We start from the raw sequence: 24160 nt of genomic DNA on the forward strand, positions 1-24160 counted from the left end.
GTTTGAAGATGACGAATCACTTGCTGATCATCACCATTAAGGTCTGTATTATAAGGGACTTGAGTATGGTGTTGCAGGGTGTGGCATAAGAATTTACACATTCAGGGACTGAACAGGTTTGGTGGGCTACAGAGTTCATGGACCTTTGGCTACCAGTAGCTACAGGGCTGTAGACACTGACAAAAGGAAGATTAGGTTAGCTTGAGTCTTGAGAACCAGCGGATCAATTTCACCAGACAAGATAGGGGAGGGGGGAGATGAGGCTGTCCAAAGGTAGCTTTGTTAATCCCTTAGCAGTCTTGTCAATAACTTGGGGTCCTGTGAAGGCGAAGTGGTGGAAGTCAACAGAACAAAAGTAACCCTTGCAGGAATTACCAGTCGCTGAAGCAACATGCGTGTAATGCCAGCCCATCCGGTTTGTGGATGTGAATTTTGTGGCATTGCAAACTGTACTGATTACAGAGGCAATTCCCCCCCCCCCATCGAAAATTAACTACTTTAATTTCAGAGGGGGGGTTTAATATATATGTGACTTTATGAGAATGTAATTGAAATTCAGGCAGTGAAGTGGAACAGGGATAAAAAGTAAAGGTTTTATCCAGTCAGGGCTACTGAGTGGATTAGAATAACAATGGTCCGTCGGTACTTTGCAAAGACAGTCGGTGCCCACAAAGTCGGCCATTGATTCCTTTCACAGTCACAAGAGCTGTCATAGCCATTTAGGAAAGATCAAAACCGTACCGACTCGCTTTTCTGACTCCGGACGGCAATCCGTCATCTGATAGGCCGAGCAATCCGCAAGACTACGAGTCAGTGAGGTAGCAAGTGAGTGTGTGTGAATCAAGAGGGTTCGTACGTCACAAGGCTGTGAGGCGCAGACCAGATTCCATTTTCTCACCCAGTGTGCTTGGCGGAGTGAATGAACTATTGATGAGGTTACCAACCAACCCGTGGATACAACTGAACCGGCCGAGCGATAACACACCTACATGTAGACCTGAACCCAGTCCTCATGATTTGATTATAATTATTCCCGTTTCAGGAATCTGCAGTTTCCTGAGCCAGTTTCAAAATTATATATGAAAAAGAAAGAAAAAGAATTTTCTCCACTGCTTCTGCACAAGTTTGTTCATCTGCAGCAATATTTCCTTTGTGGTCAACATACATTGTAGTCAAGTGGATACAAACAACAGGGAGGACCACAGTGTTTACAACTGAGCATCTCAAAACTCTCCCGTTAATGAGCTTTCTTTTCAGACTCCATTTGTCCATCAGTTACAAGTCACATTTCTACAGAAGAAGCAAACATAAACATTTCCATTCGAAAATTTATCAAACGCGCAAGGCTGACAACACAATCCGATCCCCCCCAGATCAATGAAATTCTCATCAATGATACCTGATTGTGATTACAGTTCTTGAACAAATACTGGTCCGTGCACGTGCAAGCAAGGGTCCAGATGTTGAAACCTTGCCTTTAATTCTATTAAAGCAATCGGCAAGCTAATTTGGATTGGGCGCTGTACAAAAAATCAAGAGGCTGCAGCAATGAACGATTAACTTGGTTGGGAAGGGGCAGGCAGACACATGTACATGTATTTCAACCATATGGTACCCCTTAACATGAAAACCTACATGTACCGTACATTTCTGTAACTTCCAAGTACCTGTACCTACATGTACATATATGGTTATGGTATTAGAAAGTCTTGTCGGTACATGTACATTGTATGAATGAATCCGTTTATGGGGGAACTGATGACCGCTCATTTGACCTGTAAACTTTTGTTTGTTAAGGACTTAGGGAACTCGGAAACGTTAGAAATGGTGTGGATGTGGGATGCATGCGGCTTGGAAAAATTGGGCAGTTGCATCGCTGTTTTGTGCAGTTACTCTAAAAATTGATAGATGAACAAAATGGGTGCTAAACTAACCATGCAAAGTCGTGATTGAAACACCCAATTTTTCCGAGCCGCCTAGGCCTACATGTGCATACATGTATCTCACATGTGTACCAGTACTATCTCTAATGGTCCCAGATTCCCCACATACATGGACATGTACCGGTATATATATATTTTGATTTAATGGAATTCACATGGCCATCCAAGTTCAAGATTGCCCGGTACTGAGAGACCTTGCAATCAACCATGTAATGGAAACGCAATGCCAGTATATCTACGTGTACAATGTATGGTTGTTCTAGGCCTAGACCCCAGCAGCGTAAACTGGCCGTCCATTGGGGATGACCATTAAAAAAAAGGAAAAATAATAACTCCCGGGGCCTGGGCAATTTTATGGCCTCTCTTCATTCCTCCAGATCCATATTTTCTGGCGGACATCCGCGATATCCTTTCATTTCACTGCCGACCCGCGTAAACTGAGAAGCTTAACGTTGAACCGGTAGGAACAGAGCTGGAGGGGAGGAAGTGGAACAAAATATGCCAGCAGATCTATCATCCCAGATTACCGGTCGCTGTCAGCGCTGACTTTTTTTTTCTCTCCATCCATCTAGACAAGTTTGCTGATTCTCGGAGATAGGACCCCTGCTGGCTGGCATGCTCATTGTGTAATCCTTGAGTAAACAACACTTTACTGGCAGTACAGAAAAAAAAAACAGTTGCACGGAAGGGGGGCCTTTAAGAGTGTGTGCTTGGGGGGGGGAGAAAAATGTAATAGTAATCCATCAAAAATTGTTTCCTGTTATTTGGACTGCGGAGGAGTTCTGCACGGGCGTTATGACAGGAGTGTGGGATTAGAAAGGTTGAGATGTATCAACAGAGACTGGGGTTTTTGAAGTAGTCGGCAAACGATGAAAGGACTGGAGGGAGAATTAGTGGAGAACGGTGGAGAGTCCTTGATCCAGTTTACTGCACTCACGCACAGTGGGCAGTGAACCAGTGGGGCTTTTTTTGAAATCAATGTGCACGTTCATGTACATACTTGAACCCTACAACCCAGAATGCACATGAATGGAGTGAGAGCACCAACTCAATCTTTGAAAAAGACTACTACCAACATTTAAACGCCATGGGGCCATCCCAGCTGGTTCGCTAATTTAGAACAAATTTCATTAAGGTACACCAACAACTCAGAACCTGGCCAGATTTCATAGTGCTGCTTACCAGCCGACTTTTATGCCAACAGAACCTCCATCTGTTTCACAGAGAACGCAAAGCGACAAACACAGCAAAAAGTTGCTTAAATTGACGGCATAACAATAGGGATCTTGCTGCAAGTCTAACTCTCAGTTCATTCAAGCTGGCTGTGAAATGCATATAGTACTTAACCTGCTACAGAAAGCACGACTGCATGACATTCGCGGTAACTGACACAGAGCAGCATTATGGAATTGGGCCCTTATGCTAAGTGATTTTTTATCCATTTTTGGCCGACAAAGATTAAATTCTGGTCTCATAAATTTGTGTTATTAACTCCAACCATCCCAAATCCTTCAAACTCCACTGCTAGGGTTATTCAGCACAGATGCACTAAGCAGTAACAGGTTACCAGCCAGAGTGCCATGAAACGTGAAATACTGGAGACTGGTTCCCTGCTCAATTTTGCTTAATAATCAAAATCTGTTTTCTGAAGACAGAGCAACTTTCCTTAAGTGCAAGTCAGCCATGCTGAATTAAGAGTGAGTTTAAGTCTTATTTTTGGAACCTAAAGAACAAAAATGGCATTAGGGGAAACGTTCATTACAAATTAAAACAACTTATGATATAAAATTCAAAATTTAAGGTAATTAGAACCCAAAGCAGTCCAGAACCATCAAATTTTATACAGACAGTACTAAATAACATAGATTCAGGAAAGACAGTCAAAGATACATGTACATGTTGCTGTCCTGAGAATAAGGTCTCGAGGCACGATTGAGAAAGGTCAAACCTGACCACTTTTTTGTATATTTCCTCTGAGAGATACAACCCAGTTTAATACTACACAGGGAGGGTGGTTGGTCACAGGAATTGAAAAGAAATAGATTTACCTTCTGGTAGATGGTTAGGCACGGCTTAGGGTTATCAAGAGGCGAGGCCAGTTGGACCACGCCCACCCAGCCATAATCAAATGGTTCGTCATCCTCGTTAGAATTGCACAGGCCCAAGGGATGCATCTGTAATTAGGTGACAGAAAAAAAAGAGGCAAATGAACTGAAATTTAGAAACTGCAGTGGTCCGACAATGACCAAATTTCGACGGAATTGACATAACCTGTAACATCTGCACATGCTGGGAATGCACCTGGCTATTCTTCTTAGCAGTAATCTTGCTTAGCAGATTGATATGCTTTGCAAAAAATTAGTGGTGTACTAGTCACAAGCAATACACGTACATGCAACATTTCTGTTGGTAACCCCGGTTTTGTTAAGCAAATATATCTCCACTAACAAATTTCTGAGCTACATGTATGCAGCTCTATGCCTGCAGACCCTGAAGTGTGGACAAATGACAGAAATGGTGTTAAACTGTATATTAATTTTGTATTGTGCTAACGGACTTGTATGTAGTTTGCATGGAGTCCAAAGTCAACTATTTTTGCCACAAAAAAGGACGAGACCATGAGGAACAGATAGAGAAGTGGCCACCCACGAAATATCATCAAATCCAGCAAATGATGAAAACATAAAGGTGAACAAGGACTGAGGATTTTACACCAACCATATGCTTGTCATTCATCCACTATTTATTTGTAGGTCCCCTTTTAAACACGGCAGACATCTGGTTTTGTTTTGGGGCCCTGGAAAAAAAAAGTCTGGGGATCTGTCCCCTGGTAACTTTGGTGGGTCCAGGTTTATTATCGCCTCCCAATACCCAACGGAATCCCTGCTTTGCCAGTACCCAGTCAGTAGTTTCTGGAGGCCATGGTTGAATTTACAATTCAGCCAAGGAAAAGTGGAAGGGAGTGTTTTAAACTGGGCACGCACAAGATTTTTTCCGAGTCCGTCCGAGACACCGCAAAGATCTGGGAAAAGCATCCAAATTAGATTTGCATTGAAAAGTACATGAGTACGCTCCACATCAAAGGCCAGAGCCGAATTCTGCCGTGATTGAAATGTCAGGTCACCTATTTCGGGTCACAGCAGTCAACTGTACTGAAGCAGTCTGCAGCAGTTATACTATTTTGCATTTCTGCGAAATACATCAGTGCAAGTTGCAAGTTGAAACAGTTTTCAGATCTCCAGTTCAAAACGTACATGTACATTTCATCAATAAAAACTACCCGTACACATATTTCCAGCTTTTCTCCGGTTGCCGGTACCTTTCAGAAACGGCGGTGTTTGTATATGTTTATGAAGCTAGGGTGGTTAAAAAATAAGAACAAATAGTATCTGTTAATAATAAACACAAAGATCAAATGACGGGTAGTGTACACGTGTGGAACATCAGAGAACAAGTTTCATCGGAAAAGCTACTTGGGCTTACGTTACTTGTGGACCTACGTGTACGTGTACCGTTCATGTAATTCAGGAACTATTTTTGCTTGCTTGACACACCCCCCATGCATGAGCCAAGAGTCCGAGATGTGATGTTGCTGCAGTGCAGTGCTGTTATTTCTGTCCTCGTTGGACTCCCTGCGTCTCTGTTCTGTTTTTCTTACTCTTGTCTAATATTGATCTCTCGGGCACAAGAAGGCCACTAAATCTTGGGTTTCGATTCGCCAAGATGCTACACGAACTGTCAACAAGTCAACCGTGCTGTTTTCTCTCCTGTCCATTTTCGGCATCACTGACGACGTCTCTCAATTCAAATCGCTTCCAGACAGCAACTTACACTCTCATCCAAACAGCGTCTTGGCTTCTCAAATGCACACTTACTTTAGACCCTTAATGATGTTTGCGCAGAGTGCCGCTGGCTCTCGGAAGTTTAAGAGCACCAATGAGAAGGGTGGGAGTCTGGTACTGAAAGTTTCTGACTTTGAAGGGGGACATCTAAAAAGCAAGAAATGCTGAAGAAATATTTGCCTGATTTTCCCTCATTTGGGCGAATTTCCTGGCACTTCAAAAGATCATTAGTGGTGAAAGGAAGAGGACAGTGGGCAAACTAGAAGACAGGATGGAGAGACTGGAAAGAAGAAAAAAACAAGAATGGAGGTTTGAGGAAAGATTAAAAAGATGACAAGAAAGATTAACAGATGGTGGAAGGTGGACAGAAAATAGGAAAATAAAGAAGGAAAAAAAACAACGGGGGAGATTAAATGATGGAAACAGGATTGGCAGATACGTCAAAATAACAGAGGATGGAATGAAAGAAAAATGAAAAAAGATTTAGGAAACAAAGACAGTGAGGAGATTGAATAATGGAAATTTCTTACAGCATACTGCAAGAAATGAAACTCTGAATAAATGTAAAGGATTGTTAAAAACAGATCTTAATGTCCTACAAACAAAAAGGTAATGGCAAACAAAAATGATGGAAAACAAGATGGGTTTCTAATGGCAACTGAGGAAAATTAGATGAAGATACCATAGACATGGAAAACACTTCACTTTTTATTAAATTCTAGCTATTCCGATGATGAAAATTCTTCCACATGATACTCCTGTAATGCTAGCCTGTTAAGAAATCATAAGGTAAGCAGAATGAAAACTCTTGAATGCACCAGGAATAATATTTTGGAGTGTTGACCTTAGGTATTCTAGAGACAACAGCCTGGCGTCAGCCTGGCGTGAATAGATTATAAGTGCAATATGGATTTGTGGTGTCAACATCCAAAGATGGGATGGCCTACGATAACACTGCAGTATTTACCATAAAAACAGTTCCGGACAGCAGGGTTTATTTCCAAGTAGTTTTGGAAAGAAAAATCAATGAATTCCCTACATCCAGACTATTGGCAACCAGAGTGGAAAAACCAGAGAATGTTTTATTTATCTTTTTAACTGACATTTTATTCCCTCACAAAAAATGAAAGATTTTCGCTCATTAAAAAGGGAAAGAAAAAATAAGAAAAATACGATATCATCACACATGCATTCTTTCACACTGATGAACATGTACATATATGTACATGTACATGGGGGTCTACTGAAATATCTTCAAAATAAAATTCCTCACTGCAGTTAGATACATGTTTCTTACAAATGACAAGGATTAAAACTGCAACAACAGTGCACATGACCTTTATACAGGACTTGAAGGGTTTCCAATCACTTGGAAAGGAGCCTTAGAAATGAAGACAAAAATAACACTGATGCTAACCGGAAAATCCCACAGGGAGTTAGCAGATCCTGATAATTGAGAATAAAGAGTCAGCCCCAAAACTGTATTTTTTCCCATTGTCTATTCAATTGTTAATTAATTCTGTAGCAACATCTGCAGAGTCCAATCATCTATTGTCCAAGCAAGCTTTTGCACTTTTCCTGAGCTCTAGCCTATTCTTCTGAGCTACTCCGCACTATTTAGCAAACCTTACTTTTTTTCTTATTCACTGAAGTGCAAGATTAGCAACATACATTTTCGTGGTTTATGAGATACATGTACGCTGTATTTTGTCAATGATTTCAAGTTTTTTATTCATGCCTTTCCAGAATACACACAGGTACTTGTAATTAACTATGTACATACACCCAAGTCCCTTACCCTTTTAAATTTTTCCTTTCATAGAGTTGGAGGTTGTTTCAAAACAGAGCTTACACAAATTAAATTATTTTCCTCTCAACAATAAAGATTCCTACAAGTACGGGTACAGTACATCATCACAGAAAAAGAAATCTTGTTCTATAAGACTCATCTGAAAGCACATGTTGAACCCATGAACTTTTACAATCACAGTCCTCTTTTTTAAGGGTGTTTTGATCATAAATTTCATTGATGAGCATGGCCATGATATGAACGGAAGGATGTCACATAATTTTTTGCACTATAAAGGCCACTGTAGCAATCAATCCTGAATCAAGAAAGTAAACTCTATCTGTTCCTCTGCCAACTGAAGGAAACAGAGAATGGAATGCCCCAATACTGTCGATATCACCAAGAAAAAAGGGCGTCTGTACTTTGTGCAGTTGACCCGCTCCGATAAAGTTAATTTAGGATTAATTTCGCAAAGGGGAAGAGGTTAAACTGGCATTTCTTTTGGCGGCTAATAAAACATCGGAAGCTCAGACAGCCCCCTGGAGGAGATAAGGACGACTGGCCGATCATGAAGAAAGACTGATAAAAAAGGAGGGTGGACTTTTGTGAGAGAGAAGGTTGGTTGTACCAGGTTTGTAGCTCTTTGGTTGTACCGGCAATGGGATCAGGAAAGCAGTACATGTAGGAGTTGCGAATGGGGTGGCATGCCATAGGATTAGGATTACCACTGAACAGAATGATGGATCGGAGCGGACAGAGATGACTGTAGACCCAGGCACGATTCTCATATATCTTCATTACTTGCATGCTTCTGAATCTTACATAAAAAGTTTTTCCGATGCATAGATGCAAACAGCTGCCAGTTGAGACAGAACGATGGAAGAATTTTCTTAAAACTAACAATGGAAGAAGACTTCAGGTTCGGAAGCCAAGTTTTTACATGTTCCAGTATACATGTATACATTATTTTTCACTGTTGTACCTGTACAAGTACCCTACCGGTGCAGTGAGCGAGCGTGACTACACTCACAAGGACAAAATGAAGATTGATTTTTTTTTACCCTCCCATATTTTGCTGCTGTTCAATTGAGGCTAATTTCTTCACGTCACAGGTCAATTCAGCAGCGCTGCAAAGCATACATGCCTGCTGAGTGGAGCAAACCTTCACTGCCAAAAAAGAAGTAAAATATCTGCACATGAATGCCATGCATGCTGACTGAATCTCAAAATCTCTTCGCTCTCTCCGTGAGCCATAAATACATACACAAGCTGACGCGATGTCTGCCTTTTTACCGACTAGCTAAAAGCAGTACAATTTGGTACATGTAAACTCCTCCATTATCACACCTGACTTCTTCCTCAGAAATAGAGCATATAGGAGAATCTTATTTACTTGTGAACTAAACCTTTCAGAATCTTCAAATGAAGTGTCACTTTGCACTTGATTCCTTCCTAATGTCTCCCTCTAAATCTGCTGCTTGGAAGCAGTTACAGACTTGTAACCAATCTTTACAACTTCAATCTTACAAAGCATGCAATGGATTTGGGGGGGGGGGGGAAATTGGGATGGCAATGTTTAATGTGAAATCGTCTACTGTTTCTTTTCTAGACGGGGCATAGAGGGCAAATGACTTTACACTGCGCAATGAAAATACACAGCTAAATTTAGACTTCTTCCGACAAGAAAAAAAGGCTGTTTAAACTAAGGATCAGTGGTGGGATGCACGGGGGAAGTGACAACCACTGAAGTGTGCAAAGCATACTTTTTCCAGCTCAGATATTTGAAAAAAGGTGCACATCGACCTTGCTCCATTCTACAAATCCTCTCCACAAGGCCATACTTTCACACCTTCTTTGTTCACAAAGAGGACTTCACTTTGCAGAACAAATACACGTGTACATTATTGTCTCCTTGCTTGCCAACGACTGGTAGCGGGATGCTATTACATAAAATTTCTTTTTTTGTTTCTGCATGTCGGAAGCGGATCCAAATCAGCCCGAGAGAGATGGCAGTTGCTGTTCAGGTTTGAGAAGTTGCCTTGAAATGTGCAATTCAATAGTCATACTGGTACGTGTACATTCAAGATGTGAGGAGGACCAGCAAGAGGAAGTAGGAAAACAAACTGGGACCTCCAGTAATGCAAAAACTCACTGATTATGTGACGGTTTTCTCTAGCGGCCCACCAAGTTTTACTTCCCTCTAAACATGTTTAAAAAGTGACCATCAAGCTTTGAAATCTGGCCACCAAGTTTTCCATGTTCTGTTTACCGGTACGTTCTGGACAAGTTCGTCTACTTTCTTACAGGACATAACCTTCATGAAAATGCTGTCTAAGAATGTTTAAACTTGCTTAATTTAAAGTTTTATTGAATTTAATACTTGTTTTCAAGACGCAAAGAAGTTCACTTCGACCGACTTCAAAAAAAAGGAGGGGACCCGAGGGGAGGCTTTGATTCCTTAACGGCAGACTGAGGTCTGCCCCTCTCCCACTAGAGTATATTTTGAGCAGTCCCCACATACATGTTGTTCAATATTTAGACCTAGAGGGGATCTACATACACACATACATGTACATGAAACATCTTGAGCAGAAGCACCTTCAAAATTTATCACTTGATTGCAAAGATCTGTAGACCAATGTGTATCACAACCACATGGTCCAACAAGTACAGGAAATCCAATCCAAGCCCACTCATCATTCACACAGTATAGCCTGCCCGTTGTTCATGCAGGATTCACCAGAAGAAGTCTGAGCTACCGGTTCACACAATCACAATGTGCTATGCTTTTAAAAAGCTGGCATTCTTAAATTTTTTTCTGTCTCTCTGGGTATTTTTTATTTTTTTTTTAACATTACATCATGCGCATCCCGGGTTAATAGGAGGTGACTTCCATGCTGTATTCATCACTACTGTCTAACAAAGAAACCCTGCGGACTTATCTAGAATTCTACGGCATGTAGCTCGGCTCCTTTGAAAAACCTCTTCACGAGGCCCCCATTGCATAACTTGTCCCCAACAGAGAGCCCCAGAATGCTTTTTGTTTGGCGGACTGATTACGACGACTTGCATGAAAGGCCCTCATCCGACCCTCACAATGAGACCTTCTCAATCCCCGCCCCCCCACGTCTGTTTGTTCAGTTTTCTCAGTGTGCAAACGTCCCTGTGTGCACAGCGGGGGGCGGGGAAAACATTGATCACAGGAAAGTCTTCCCAGTTCCGACTAACGATGAGCACCGACTATAAATTTACATGTATGATTTCCCAAGGATGAGGCACGCATAGGAAAATCCCCATGCGTATGCACAGCACACAAACTATGGGCAGGACTTAGTGTGCATAGAAAAATTACAAGAATTAGTGAATAGTGATGCAAGATTTCAGAAAATGACTCTTTTAACATAGAGATGCGGGTTCACAAGTGTTTTACAAATTACATGTAAGAAAATCCACAAGTCTTTACACTGTGAAAACAAATGCTAATTTTTAACGCCTTTTAAACGCCTTCCGAGTTGTGGTGTTCTTAATCAAGAGCTGGACATGTTGTGGTGTTTATTTTTGAAACAAAATACATGTTAGAGTGTTAATAAATTTAGAGGCAATGACACACTAGGGTGTAAATAACAAGACACAAAATCATCTTCGTCGGGGATAACACTTTCTGAACAGTGAACACACATTTGTTTCCAAAAAGGTGTTTAATATCAAATGGTTACATGTTTACAATTAACGTAAAGATGCGTTTATGATGAACATTGGTTTTTACAGTGTAATAATTAAAAGATTATGGCCAAGTGAATCACTCACAGCATAAAGAATGTACATGTATGTGTAAATTCTGTCAATGACAAACAGCTTGAACAGAATTCCCGTAATTATCAAAATAAGCAATTCAGCAGACCAACCAAAGTCTGATGGTATTGAAAGCTGCAATGCTCCGAAAACTGTCCAATTGATTTCAAAGAGGATGGAGTAATTACTGCTAATAGGTCTGCCGCCATGGTTATAGGAGAAAAGCAAAAGCGGCCAACTGTGAGCAGATAGCCCTTCCGTTATTATTAGGATCTACAACCTTCCAGATACATGCACATGTATAATCAACCCCCCCCCAACTTTAAATGGGATTAGTCCGTTCAGCTTTTCAACATGAGGCACGGTAATTGGAATTACGCGAAATTACTGTCGAGTAAAACAACATTTGCTGGGGAATGCTGGGAAAAGCAGATGTAGCCTTGGCCGGATCAAAAGGAGTTTGCCGCTGTCCTGGTGTTATTGGATTTGCATGCAGGGAGTCTGATGATATTCAACGCAGGCAAGGGAAGATTGGGGAACGTGCTTTCACTGTGGAAAAACCCGTGGAAATACGTGCCTCACTGGTTATTAAAACTAGGATTCCTCTAGCACCTTTTTTCTCTGCTTAAAAATAGTCAATCTGGATAATTTAACTCAGAGGGCCGAAGGTTATGCGCATGTACACATTCACCCATACCAACATCTTGAATTTCTTTCCTGCCCAGCCTCTACAGATTTACCAGCTGGCATCTCAGAGGACAGTTTGACATCGATGCACCCAAATTTGGATTGATTTTCACCGAATGTCACACTTCAACTGTGGGTGGTAACCGTGGTTATTTAGGTGTTCACTATTTGCTTTTACTTCAGAAATTTGCAAATCTGCAGAGCAGGAAATTTTGCTTATTGGAAACTCTGATTTACACATGGAGTTCATTACAAAATCCTTCTGTCCAGTTTCGGTCAATTCAGTGGATGTACTAAGCACAGATGTCTATATGCATACCAAGTTTCAACATAATCAGCGGTGGATGTGGCAGAAGGGTCAGTGGAATTCACTCTACCCACAGCAATGAAAAAGAGGACATTTGTAGCTCTTTGGAAGTTAAAATTATTAGAATTTCAGATTTCTGATTTTTCCAAGTCGTAGTCCTTAAATCATGTTAGCTGTTAATTTTAAAAGTAAAAGTCTGCAGTTGCACCATGCAAAAGATCTCTTTGGTGAGAATGTGTGATTCTGAAAAGAATGGAAAGGTTCTCAAATGTTGGACAGAACGCTCTGGCTATCGTCAGGAGACTGCTGGTTAAGTTTGAATACTTCTGAACAGAGATGGGCTTCTCACCACAGTTAATGGTCACGTATTACTGGCTTTCTCCTCCATTTCCCATGCATCAGGGTGGCAGGGAGATAACAGGGGCAGAAAAACCCCGACTCGTCATATGTGGTGACAAAAAGAGAGTTAGTTCCTACAAACTTTCAGGGTTGCCTGCCCTTTTCGAGCTCGTCAGAGATGAATGCTTAGAAGATTTTCAATTTACAACATATGTATACATGTACATGTACCTCCTGAAAGGCTTTTACATCGTGAACTAAAACTGGTCTTCGGTCTTTGTCACTCTTTGACAATGTACATGTGCATGCAGCTGTTGTGTGCCCATTGTTCAGAATAATTCAACCTGTTGAACAGGGGACTCAGAACATTGAAGAAGGTTTTGACTGGAAAATCTAACTGAATAATTAGTTACAGCTCAACTCTTCCACGGTACATACATGTACAGTGCACCGGTGATTATCTACAGTATGTGTACAGTGTATCAGTTGAACAGGGTGCTGGTATTTATGGCTTGCTTGATAATACAGGATTATTTTCCCCCCCTCCCCGGTTCAATTTTCTCCTCATTGCAATCGGAGACAAATTGATGGGCAAGTTTGATTTTGTGACTCAACCTTGGAGCTCGATGGCTTTTTCACGCCTCGTCACTTGTTGAGGGGAAAGACAGATGAGTAGCAATCGCTCAGAATCACTCACCAGAGTGTCCGAGGTGAGAAGGGGACAGGCTTGTATTCCTGGATTGAGGGGGACATTGCTTCGCTTCGGCGACCACGGGGGGCAATGCCCCCTTCCTTTACGAGGACAATTATCGGGGGGGGGAGACTGATCGGGCCCCATCATGCTCAAGCAAATCCTGGAGGGGCATCTTTCAAGGAAGGATGAGTGCTTAATGTTAAAAGACATCTTCCTCCCGTCTGTCTCCCCCTTTGGCAACGACTAATCTGACAAGCCTGTGAATGATGGAATCTCTAGGGTGAAATTAGCCGGAAATGCAAGAATTAGACAGGTGTGGGAAAAGCAACCCCCCCAAAAAAACACAAACTGTGGAAATAAAGCCTCCCTTGTCAGAAAGATATTGTCATCCACATCACAATCATTCAGAAGTGACTAGCTGTCAAGGAAGAGACTTGAGTAAAATCTTCATTAAGGAAACAAACAACAATATTTGACTGTCTTTAAACTTGTATTCTTCAAGAAAGGTCACACTAAAATGTTATGCATGTCACTCGATCCAACAAAAAAAATGCTACGAGCCACTTTTTCAGTTGTCAGTACATTCTGGTAAATTTGTTTATTTTGCAGTACATGCTCTTTGTTCTAATAGAATTATTCAGTTTGGCATCCTTGTGAACATCAGCATTATTTTGGCAGGAACTGTCAAAGGTTCCTTCAACTTTCTCAAAAGTATGTAGCTCTGGAAACTCATGACTCATTTTGCTATGTACTGGTAGGTTGTGGACGAACACTGTGGGCCCTAATCATCAACAGCTCATCTTTAATCATTCTGAATGAGGGCTTGAGAGCTGGGTATTGGAATTCACTCTTGCATGCTGAGACTGTTTGTAAGCTGACTGTATCGATACAGGAAAGCATAGCAGTCATGACACAGAGACGCCATCCAGTCTAAAATCGGTGAGGGGATTTATGCGATGCATATTTCCACATTACCCGCCCGCGAGAAATTGAACTCCCAGGTAAGGTACATGCGGTGTCGAATTACCCAGCCGTTGGGGTGTCCGAGGGGGAATGGAGTCAATTCTAGTTGGTGCGACGACGACGGAAACGTGACTCCCGGTATCCCGTCCCCGCATTCCGACCATCAATAAATGAGCATCAAACTCAACATTCATTCCGCATTCACTGAGTATCGCATTTTGTCTCTTTGAAACGATCAAATGAACCAGACATTAACTCCTTGAGCCAGGCATGTCAAGCAATCAGTTTCGGTTTTATCTGATGTCTAACAGACAACGGTCGTATCTTCCGCTCAATGTACGTGTAAAGAGCCCAGGACACTCAATTTATTGAGCATCAGTATCACTTACAGCAACTTTTTTTTCCCCTTCTAGTAGCAAAGGGTGCATCTGCGGCTGGAGAAATAGCTTCCTACAAATTCATAGAAGCTGCGTGTTAAAAAAGAACCACTGTGCACACGTACATTTGTACATGGGTAATTCCAGAAATTAGGGGTCCAAAAGTGAGACATTTTTGTGTCTCTGTTACATCTGACCTTTGTAATTTGACATAGAATACATGTATCACTTGAATTGATTTCAAACTATTTCTATTTGCATTCGTTCATCACTCTTGGAAATTATAAAATGTGTTCTGAACTTACAAAATCATATGTCAAATGTGACAGGGAAAAGAAAAAAATTCTGGAATTACCCACGTCAGGATTGATCAACCTTCTCACTTTTAAAATTACCCTACATGTACATGATGGTGACCAGCACTCACAATTTGCCAATCAATGCCTAGCCAGAAAGCTCATCACTTTAACACCAGGAAAAAAAGCGAGTGAATTTGAACCTTTGTCTTTAGGGAAGGGCATGCCTAAGAGCACAACGAGTAGTTTGAAATCCTCGGAAACAAATTAGAAGATTTGGGGAGATTTCTGCCGATAAAATCTGAAATGAGGCTCTGCAAGCCAGGTAAATTAACAATTCGGCTCAAAGTGGTTTTTCTCATTAATCCGACCTACAAATGCTGCATGACAAAGAAAATAGCCAAAAAGTATCTGCCTTGAGCAGAAGCACCTCCTCATCAGTTGAAAAAGAGCCATGTTGGTTGGGAGTTTCATTTCCGTTGGTAGCTACACAAATGCAGTCCATAGTTCGTACCAAAAGAACCTCCGTTGGTAAGAAAATTACACAAGGGACTTATTGGCAGGAATGTCATATTTTTTTAGGGCAACCGCTGCCACTCACCACTGTCACAAAAGTTCACGAGCTGCAATCCTGAGCAATATGCCGTAACCTTGAGCAATTGAGCGTAGAAAAAAAACATTTCTGTAAACATACATGTAGCACAAGTACAGAGGCTGAAAAAAAAGTGTGTTTAGCTTCAGAAAGCTTAGACCATCGTTTGCAAGCTGGAACGCTGTGTTAGAATCCATGCTGATGGTAACGCACCGATGATCAAGGCAACATGCTTTCTGAAAGAAGGAAACCGACACACGTGAACGAGCAAACGTGACCAGATCCTACAAAGTGAGTCTTTGGACCATTTCTCTGGCGATTTCACTGCATCATGGATGAGAAAGCCAACTGTGCTCTTGGTTTTGATGTGTACCACTCAGTCTGGCAACGTGTTGAAAAACAAATACGTGGGTGAAGAATTCTGAGGATTCCTACTGATTTGCATTGCGCAAAGATTCTATTAAAGGCCTTCAATTAAAAAAAAGGGCTCTGGCAACTTCTGACTCAGTTTGTCTGGCTGGGTCACAAATGGTAATCTTCTGCAGGTAAGCGTGACTAACTGTAAACCTCATTTGAATAAAAAAGAGCAAAATTTCAAATGTACAGTTACAGGTATTGCAATATGTGATTTGAATTCAGCAACATGACAAAAGGTTGCATTTAAATTTGTCGGACTTCAACAGGTAGGAATTGTATCCAGTACAGTCAAACTTTTGTCAAATTCATGCTATTTGGAATGGTACATAAGACTGTATATACATACATGTACTTATGTCAGTCTAAGTTGTATACAATGTACATGCATGTTCAACGCCTGCTCAGGACAAACCACTATGGCCAATGTGTACTGTTCGCCCGTTTTTGGTTTATATTAGGGCTGTTGGTGTGTTCATGCCCAAGCCCATGACATCGTGGACACTTGAGACACAGGGATTATCTCCAGTTTGTCATTTTCCCTGGACTTTGTCCTCCGGGGAGCTATCATCATTGTCTGTCGTCTTGGGTTGCCCTGATAAAAAACCAACGCGACTGAGGCCAGTTGCTATAGTAATAGATGTCCTGAGCGATGTGCCCTTCTTAATTTCAGGGTTTGGGTCTGCTGCACACTTGTCAATGAGCCATGGCAACCTGGTGCTGAGTCTTGCATTTTACAATGATTGTACGAAATTTGTGAATCTATCCAAGAAAAATCAAGTCATCATGAAGAAGATACATGCGCTTTTTGTATCTCCTGCCATTCCTGGACTGGCCCCTCATTTTGGGGGTCGACTTGTCAAATCAGATCAAGGCTGACACATGTGCTGGTTACCATGGTGTATGTAAATGTACAGACACACCCTGAATACAGGATTCACAAAGTCTGTATTTCCAGTTTCACAAAAAACTACAGCGAATGGTTTTCAATTCATGATTTTTTCTATCCCTCTCAGGAAAGGATACAGGCCACATTTCCTCAAATTTGTTATTTTATGGTACCAAACCAATGCAAATGCCGTTAGTCCCACAGCACTGAAAAGCCTGACTTGTGTACACATGCCAAACATACCGGTACCAGCAGTGAAAAACAAAAATTGACAACTTTACACCAGAACTCCCAATTAATTTTTTTAGTGTTACAAAATAGGTGTTTCTTTTCCTCCGGGGTTGTTTAAACTGATTTGTGGTTGAGATATTCCCACTGTCAAGCTAGGGGGGGGGTTGGATAAGAGGGGCCTTATCTAAACATTTTTCCTTTTTATTAGAAATTTGGGCTTCTCGGGGCCCATTACAGTCCAGTAACCTTTGAACGCATAAAACCCACCGATAAAACACTCAGCTGGGGTAGCCTAAGAACTGTCTAAATCCCAATCTGTGCACAAACAAAACTATAAAGACTCCTGTGCATTTTTTTCTCCTTTTTTACGAGCAAACATTTGCTACTGCAGTCATTAAGTGCACAGTGTAATGATCCGGATTGGGATCTGTCTTCTAGTTTTTATGAACCGGTGGTCGAGTTAGGGCAGCCTGTTCTTGACACAGGTTTCTGGTTCTCACACTCAAACGTTGGGAACATGACTCAAGAACACTGTTCCTGGAACAGGATCACACACCACCTCCTTGTCAGGGTTTGCAGGAACACACGGAAAAACTCGTGAGATTTGGATTTTTGAACAGTAGTAAAAAATATACAGATGGCTTACAAAGCCGGAGACAATAAGAAGTTTTGCAAAATTTACATTAATTGCTTTCCATAACACAGAAATGAATGTTCCTGTTTAAACAGAAAAGAATTCAGCCCATTTATCCAAACTCTCAAATAACGTACATGTACACGAACGCCGCCATGTTGCATGTTGTTTCTCACTAACTACCAGCAATAACCAGTTGTAGGTCTCCAGCGTTCGAGTGGCCGACCCACGAACAACAAATCGAGCTGTTCGTGAACAAAGAAGAACAAGCCACCCGAACTCAGCCAGAGTTACAATTTCAATTTCATAAAGAGGAGAGTCTTTTAAAAAATACTCTCTTGGACACTTTGCCCCTCAAAAAATCTTGAAATATGCCCGAATCTAGAGCAGGGCCCAACTGTACTAAACAAGGGCAGATCTATCCAGAATTCCTTTGAGAGGGGGGCAAGGGGAAGACCCCCCCGAATTGCATTTTTTTTATAATCTTTAAATGGCCATTCTGAGGGATGAGGCTATATTTTGGAACTTTTGTACAACTTTTTGGAAGATGGAAAATAAAAATACATATAGGCTGAACATCCCAAAAAACTCTTTTTGGGATCCTGGAGAGGGTAAGCCACCCATGCCCCCCCCATCTGTCCTTGAACAGGAAAAGGTTACCCTTTAGAAATAAACATTGGTATAGGGAATCTGAGGAAATTCTAACCCCAACAATTCAAGACAAATGGGAAATATCCTTTCAAATTGGCATAAATTTGTGTTTCACCTAGATGTACGTGTACCAAATCCTTGCGCAATATGCCTTCACTCACAGTATGAAGAATGTCTTGTGAAACCTGATCCATGCAAGCCAAAAATTTATTTAAAAATTTCTCATCAAACCTTTCTTTTTCTGTTACAAGAAAAGTTGTTCAGTATATTTAAAATGACGTTACCTATTTTCATGATTTGGAACTACATGTACATGCAGTTCTTGGCACCAATGGGCCTGCAAGAACACAGAGCCCCATTACCAATGCTCACCCCTAAAATATAATAGAACTCCCTGTCTAACAGTGACTGCTCAACAGTCTAAAATTCATCCACTGTCGCTGCAATACTTGACTTGAGGGATTTGAGGTACAGTGTATTTAGAATGAACAGCTCGTCCATTTTTTCCCTCCACATTAAAAAAAAGCCTAACCAAGGTTTCTAACCTTGCAAGAAATTGTTTCATCCGAGATGTGACCTTCACATCTGAAGTACAGTGCACCCTGTAAACCTTTGCCATACAGATTTACAAATCGTTTTCCAGTCAACAATTGCTATTAACTGTGCAAATCTATTATTTTTTTTTTTTTTTTTGACTCGGCACAGATGCCATTCAATGTTATGAAAACATCCGGGCCAGTGTACTTGTACGAATAAAAGCCAAGACCTCGAACGGCCCAGTGAATAGGACACCCCCCTCAAAAAATAATGTCCACAAGTAGGTTCTTTGCAAGGTTCCAACTAGGGGATAAAAATGGGGGCAGTCGTACACTATTTCACACTGAAGTGACCCCCAACAGTCCAATTTGTGTGCGTGCAGGAGCCCACAGTTTGAATGGACCATATAGGATTAAGGTTCTGGAGTGCCCACACGTACCCCGCACCCTACTGTTTTTCTTTTTTTTTTCACCCCAGGATTGCTACATGAAGTTGCTTAGCTTAACCCCAGCATGTAATACACTGCTCTTACCAGCAAGTAATAAAAACATAGAGTTGTACTGGCTGCCAAAGATCTGGTGCTGCATTAAAGGTGTTTTCGTGACAGGCGTCTTTTAGAAAAGTGGACAGGCAAATTGCACTGTGGTACATGTACAAGTACATGTACACACTACATGTACATGTAGGACCAAGGGTTTCTTGTTTGAATGGTAACACAGATGAATCTAGTCTTCTCAAAATCCTTCATTTTGGTAGCAGAACACAGACGCCGTGCATGAAGCATACATAACCAACTGAGAGGCCAAGCTAACACTAAGCTCCACACTAGATAAGTATTTTAAAGTGCATATATGTAAATAAAACCATGTACATGTACATCATGTAGATACACATACAGGTACATGTACATGAATGAAAGTGGGTCTGGCATCCTTGAATACTTTGCCTCAACTTGGACAAAATCCCTGTCCACAAAAATGGATTGGCCACTGAAGTTACTCTTTGCTGTACGACAAACCCGTAAATTGACAAGACTTGATGCTTTTTCACATGGATATTATAGGCCAACTGTGCACATTAAGTTTATCTCCTGATGGCCTACATTCTCATTCTTCAATGAAAGACAACTTCGCCCTGACCAAAGTCTGCAAAGGATTGTGTTTTGAAGGTGGACAATTTTTCGGTCACCAAGAGCAGTGGTTCAGCCTGCTGGTATTTGTGTAACAAAAGCAAGATATTCCTGCTAAGCACTTAGAAATCAAACCAGACTTTTTTTGACCAGACGAGCAAAGGAATTTACAGGCACTCAAGAGAAGATAAATCCAAAAGGTGAATTCCGGTAGGCCCCGGGTTTGATGTTGGCCCACCGAAGGGTCAACAATATCCACGGCAGCACTCTCATGTTACATGCTCCCCGACTGAGCACGGCAAACAGTCCACATGGTAAACCCTCCACCGATACCACGGCAACGGAGCCATTTACACTTCTGTCAATATGCGGAGCCCTGCTGTGGACACAGTTTAGGGGCTTGATGCTGTATACCATGAAATTGATCGGGAGTAACACCACTGTTGCTGATAAATGGTAACTACATGGACGTGTACACACGCAGATGAATGGAACAAACTGTGCACACACTACATAGTTTCTACTTGTGCAACTAGAGCTCCACATGTACCGCACTATACATGTACACTACACACTGCCAAGCATGAAAACTTGATCAAATTAAAATGTACTGAAGTGATGGAAATTTAATTTGAATGTGAATATTATTTGGGGAAACCAATGCTTTCAAAGATGCCTTGTTCTGATGTACATACATGTACCGGTACATGCCAGATGAAGGTACGCGGGCATTCTAAAACAATGACTAATTACATGTAACTGCAATTGCTAAAAATCAAGCTCACCCATCCACCCACAGGCGAGCTCATGCCCTGTGACAATGTTGGGCACTCAACTGACTCAACTTCCAATATATTGTTATATTTAAATGTGTTTGTGGATTCTTTCATCAGCTGCACACGTGCATTATTTTGCGAATTAATCAATGACTTTTTAGCAATTTTAAAAGGGGTAAATATTTACGGAGATGAGTCAACAGAAATTTGCTGCTGCCAAATTGAGCAGTAAGGTTGGGACATGAATACGGACGACAGGCCCAGCTAATATTTATTTGTTGCCGATACTAATTAGTTATTAGTTGATACAAACAAATGATTTTACTTCCATACAGTCAATTGGGGGTTCATCCACTTTCCAAATAAGCCAAGCTTTCAAGTAACATGATATTAACAAGAAAAACCCTTGAATCACTGGCTATGATGTAGCATTGGATGGGAGTCACTCCGGAAAGAAATCCAAATCGAGTACCCGGTTGGTGGCTATGTGGCTATGATGTCGAAAGAGTTCTTTTTGAGAATGATGCAACACAAAATGAATGGAGATGGTGGAATAAAATATGTAAGTCCAAACCGAGTGGCCCTGTATTCTATGGTTGTACCACGAGATGAAATATTCCGTTCTCTCTGACTCTCAATTTTCAAGCACATAGGCCTAGCTTACAAGCACAGCTCGTCCTGAAAATTCCCAAAACTACTTAAAAATGTTCAAGTAGGAGACCTCAAATTTTCTTTGGCTATCTTGATCTAAAATTAAACATCATTTTCTTGGGGTGTATTGCTTTTGATAGTTTGTTACAAGAAAAAAATTGTAGTACAGAAACATGGACCAAAAAATCTGTGCACAGCTCGCTAGTGGATACAGTAATTTTTTTCTCCAAGATTCACATCACTTTAATAAACGGGAAAGATCCCAGCTTTTCAGGAGAGAATGACTAAAACTTAGTCATGGCCTTGGACTTAATAATTATGGCAAGTAGTAGGCCGAGGCATGTAGGGCCTACTTTTTTGGATGACAGCAGATTTGTCTTACTTTTTCGCTGTACTAGGCCTAAGCTGTTTTATTTCTGCTGTAAGCAACATGAGCATACCTGTTTAATTTCACCTTCGGCGCTGATGGTAACCCCAGCGGGTGAGAAAGTTCCCGTCAATTTGAGTGTCCGGGTGGTGTAATCGCCATTGAGGTTGCTGTCATACAGTACCACTTCCACCACGGCACGGCTGCCCGTGAGACCCGGGCTACCGGCCGCTCCGTTGCCCGGTCCGTCCCCGCTACCAGAATCCACCGCACTCTCTCCGGCCTGGCACATCACCGGCCCGGCCAAAAGCAACAAACTCAGGAGGATCATCTTGGAGGCATTTCTGGGGATAGCTTGGTCCGATTCTCGCTACTAGAGCGCACGGGCAAACAGGTATTCTCGGCCAGTTTTTCTTTGGGAAGGATGGCAGTCACGTTTTGTGCGTGCAAGTTCCCATCGTAAATACACACACACTGCAGCGCGGTCCTAGTCATCACAGAGCATATGCATTATGCATTTGGCGCGGCACCCTTTGATGTGTAGTCACGTGTCTATGAAGCGACCTCAACACAAGTGGATCACAACATTAATCGTTTAGGGGTGAGTAGGTTTTACGCAATATTTTAATGACATTGGTGAATTCAATGATAAATTTAATTACATATTATAGCCTTATCAATGTAATTCATGATACAAAATTGAGCACAGTTGGCTAGTGAATCAGTCTGAATCCTGACTTGATAACATTCAACTACATGTACATTAACTATTGTTCTCCCCTATATTTGACCAAGTGGGCGGGTCTGCCGTATCTGGCCTTGTACAATGTACTTGTACATGTGCTTCAATAATGATACTTGTGTCGGCTTTTGTGGTACACTTCAAAGCGATTGCACTTTCGCCTCGGGCAATATCTATGTACCCCCCACACACACACCACCACCACACACGCACGCAAATATTCAACCGAAAAAAAGAGAAGAGTAAAGGAGATAAAATATCATCTCTGTAAAATTTGATGTACACCTATGAATTCTGATGTCGCATATGAGCAGCCATAAGTTATTAATGGTAAGTCGTCGGGAAAACAAAACAAATTGGTTCGCTATTAAATAACCATGGAAAAACCATAAAAGTGATGCACCCTGAACTGGTTCGCGGAAAACCACAAGCGAGTAACCCCTGACCTAAATAAATGTACATGTAGGCCTGGTTGTATTTATTTCTGTACTTTTTTCACTGAAATTCACCGAAATAAACGTTCGTGTAGTGAGAATGCAGTGAGTTAGTCTGGTTCCCTCCCCAAAAATTCCCAGACGAGTCATAATAAAAAAAAAATTTATTATCCAGACTAGCAGTGGGTGCACGTACCCAATCCATGGAGGAAGGATGCCCAATCTAAATTCCATCAATTGACGAAATAAAACTGCTGTATTGAGGGCGCTGTTTCCGTTTAACGAGGACGGATAAACTAACTACTCATTCGATGGAAGACCTCCTAATGGAAGGTTAAATTATTGATGTGCGTTCACTCTTTGCCGTGGGCAAAGCGATCTACTGGCAAAGGAAAACACCTGCTAAATGGGGAGCTGAGGACATCAGAGAATCGATTAATTTTCCCTCGTCTTTTTCTTTTGCATTTTTCATTTCCTCTAAGGCCACCTACTTCAGGCCAGACACATGCAGGCAAGCTAAAAAGTGAGGGTTAAAATTTCTGTGAGGTTAGATATGGGGAGTACGGAAGCGTATACAAAAGCGTATCATTGAAGAGCCACTTGCAAGAGAATAAATTTCGAGTTATCATCTCACCGCAGCGAGTTACTATATCGCCGCGGTGAGTTGTCGTTGAATGTGTGTCTCGCTGCGGCGAGTTATAATTAGATCTTGCCGCAGCGTCAAATTGATGTCTCGCCGAAGGAAATATTTCAATACGTAAGTCCTATTCGGCGCGCCGTTTTCAAATGTATGTTTAGGATGAAGTGCATTGGGATTTGGTTTTAGATTTCTCATTGGAGCAAAAGGGGATGTTACATTTCAGTCAAGCTTGAGTTCCGACACAAAAGAAAACGAAAAAAATCTCTTTTGGGGGTATGAATTTTCGTATCTGGAAGTGGAGTAGACAAGACTCCCTGGTAGACTGCCTGTTGAAAGGATTACGGTGCCTTTTCATTTATATTTTAATTAAATAATCTTATTTACATAAGCGCCTCGAGGGGACCGCGAGAAGAGCGAAAATAAAAACGAAAACAGCCAAAGAAA

General features: G+C 41.4%; 1 protein-coding gene across 1 annotated transcript in view; it reads right to left on the reverse strand.

Moving 5' to 3' along the window:
• The window catches only part of LOC110989428 (uncharacterized), a 45842-nt gene extending 23454 nt beyond the window's left edge, over window positions 1–22388 (reverse strand). Inside the window, exons 1-2 of the mRNA XM_022253803.2 lie at window positions 21974–22388; window positions 3992–4117 (exon numbers count right to left, since the gene is read on the reverse strand). Of these exons, the coding sequence (XP_022109495.2) occupies window positions 3992–4117; window positions 21974–22231 (384 nt within the window). The 5' untranslated portion in view covers window positions 22232–22388. The remainder of the gene's footprint in view (window positions 1–3991; window positions 4118–21973) is intronic.
• Window positions 22389–24160: the final 1772 nt, after the last annotated feature.

This window comes from Acanthaster planci, linkage group LG09 (genome assembly GCF_054643075.1).
Source record: "Acanthaster planci isolate LZ-2023a linkage group LG09, COTS_SCS, whole genome shotgun sequence".
Taxonomy (NCBI): domain Eukaryota; kingdom Metazoa; phylum Echinodermata; class Asteroidea; order Valvatida; family Acanthasteridae; genus Acanthaster; species Acanthaster planci.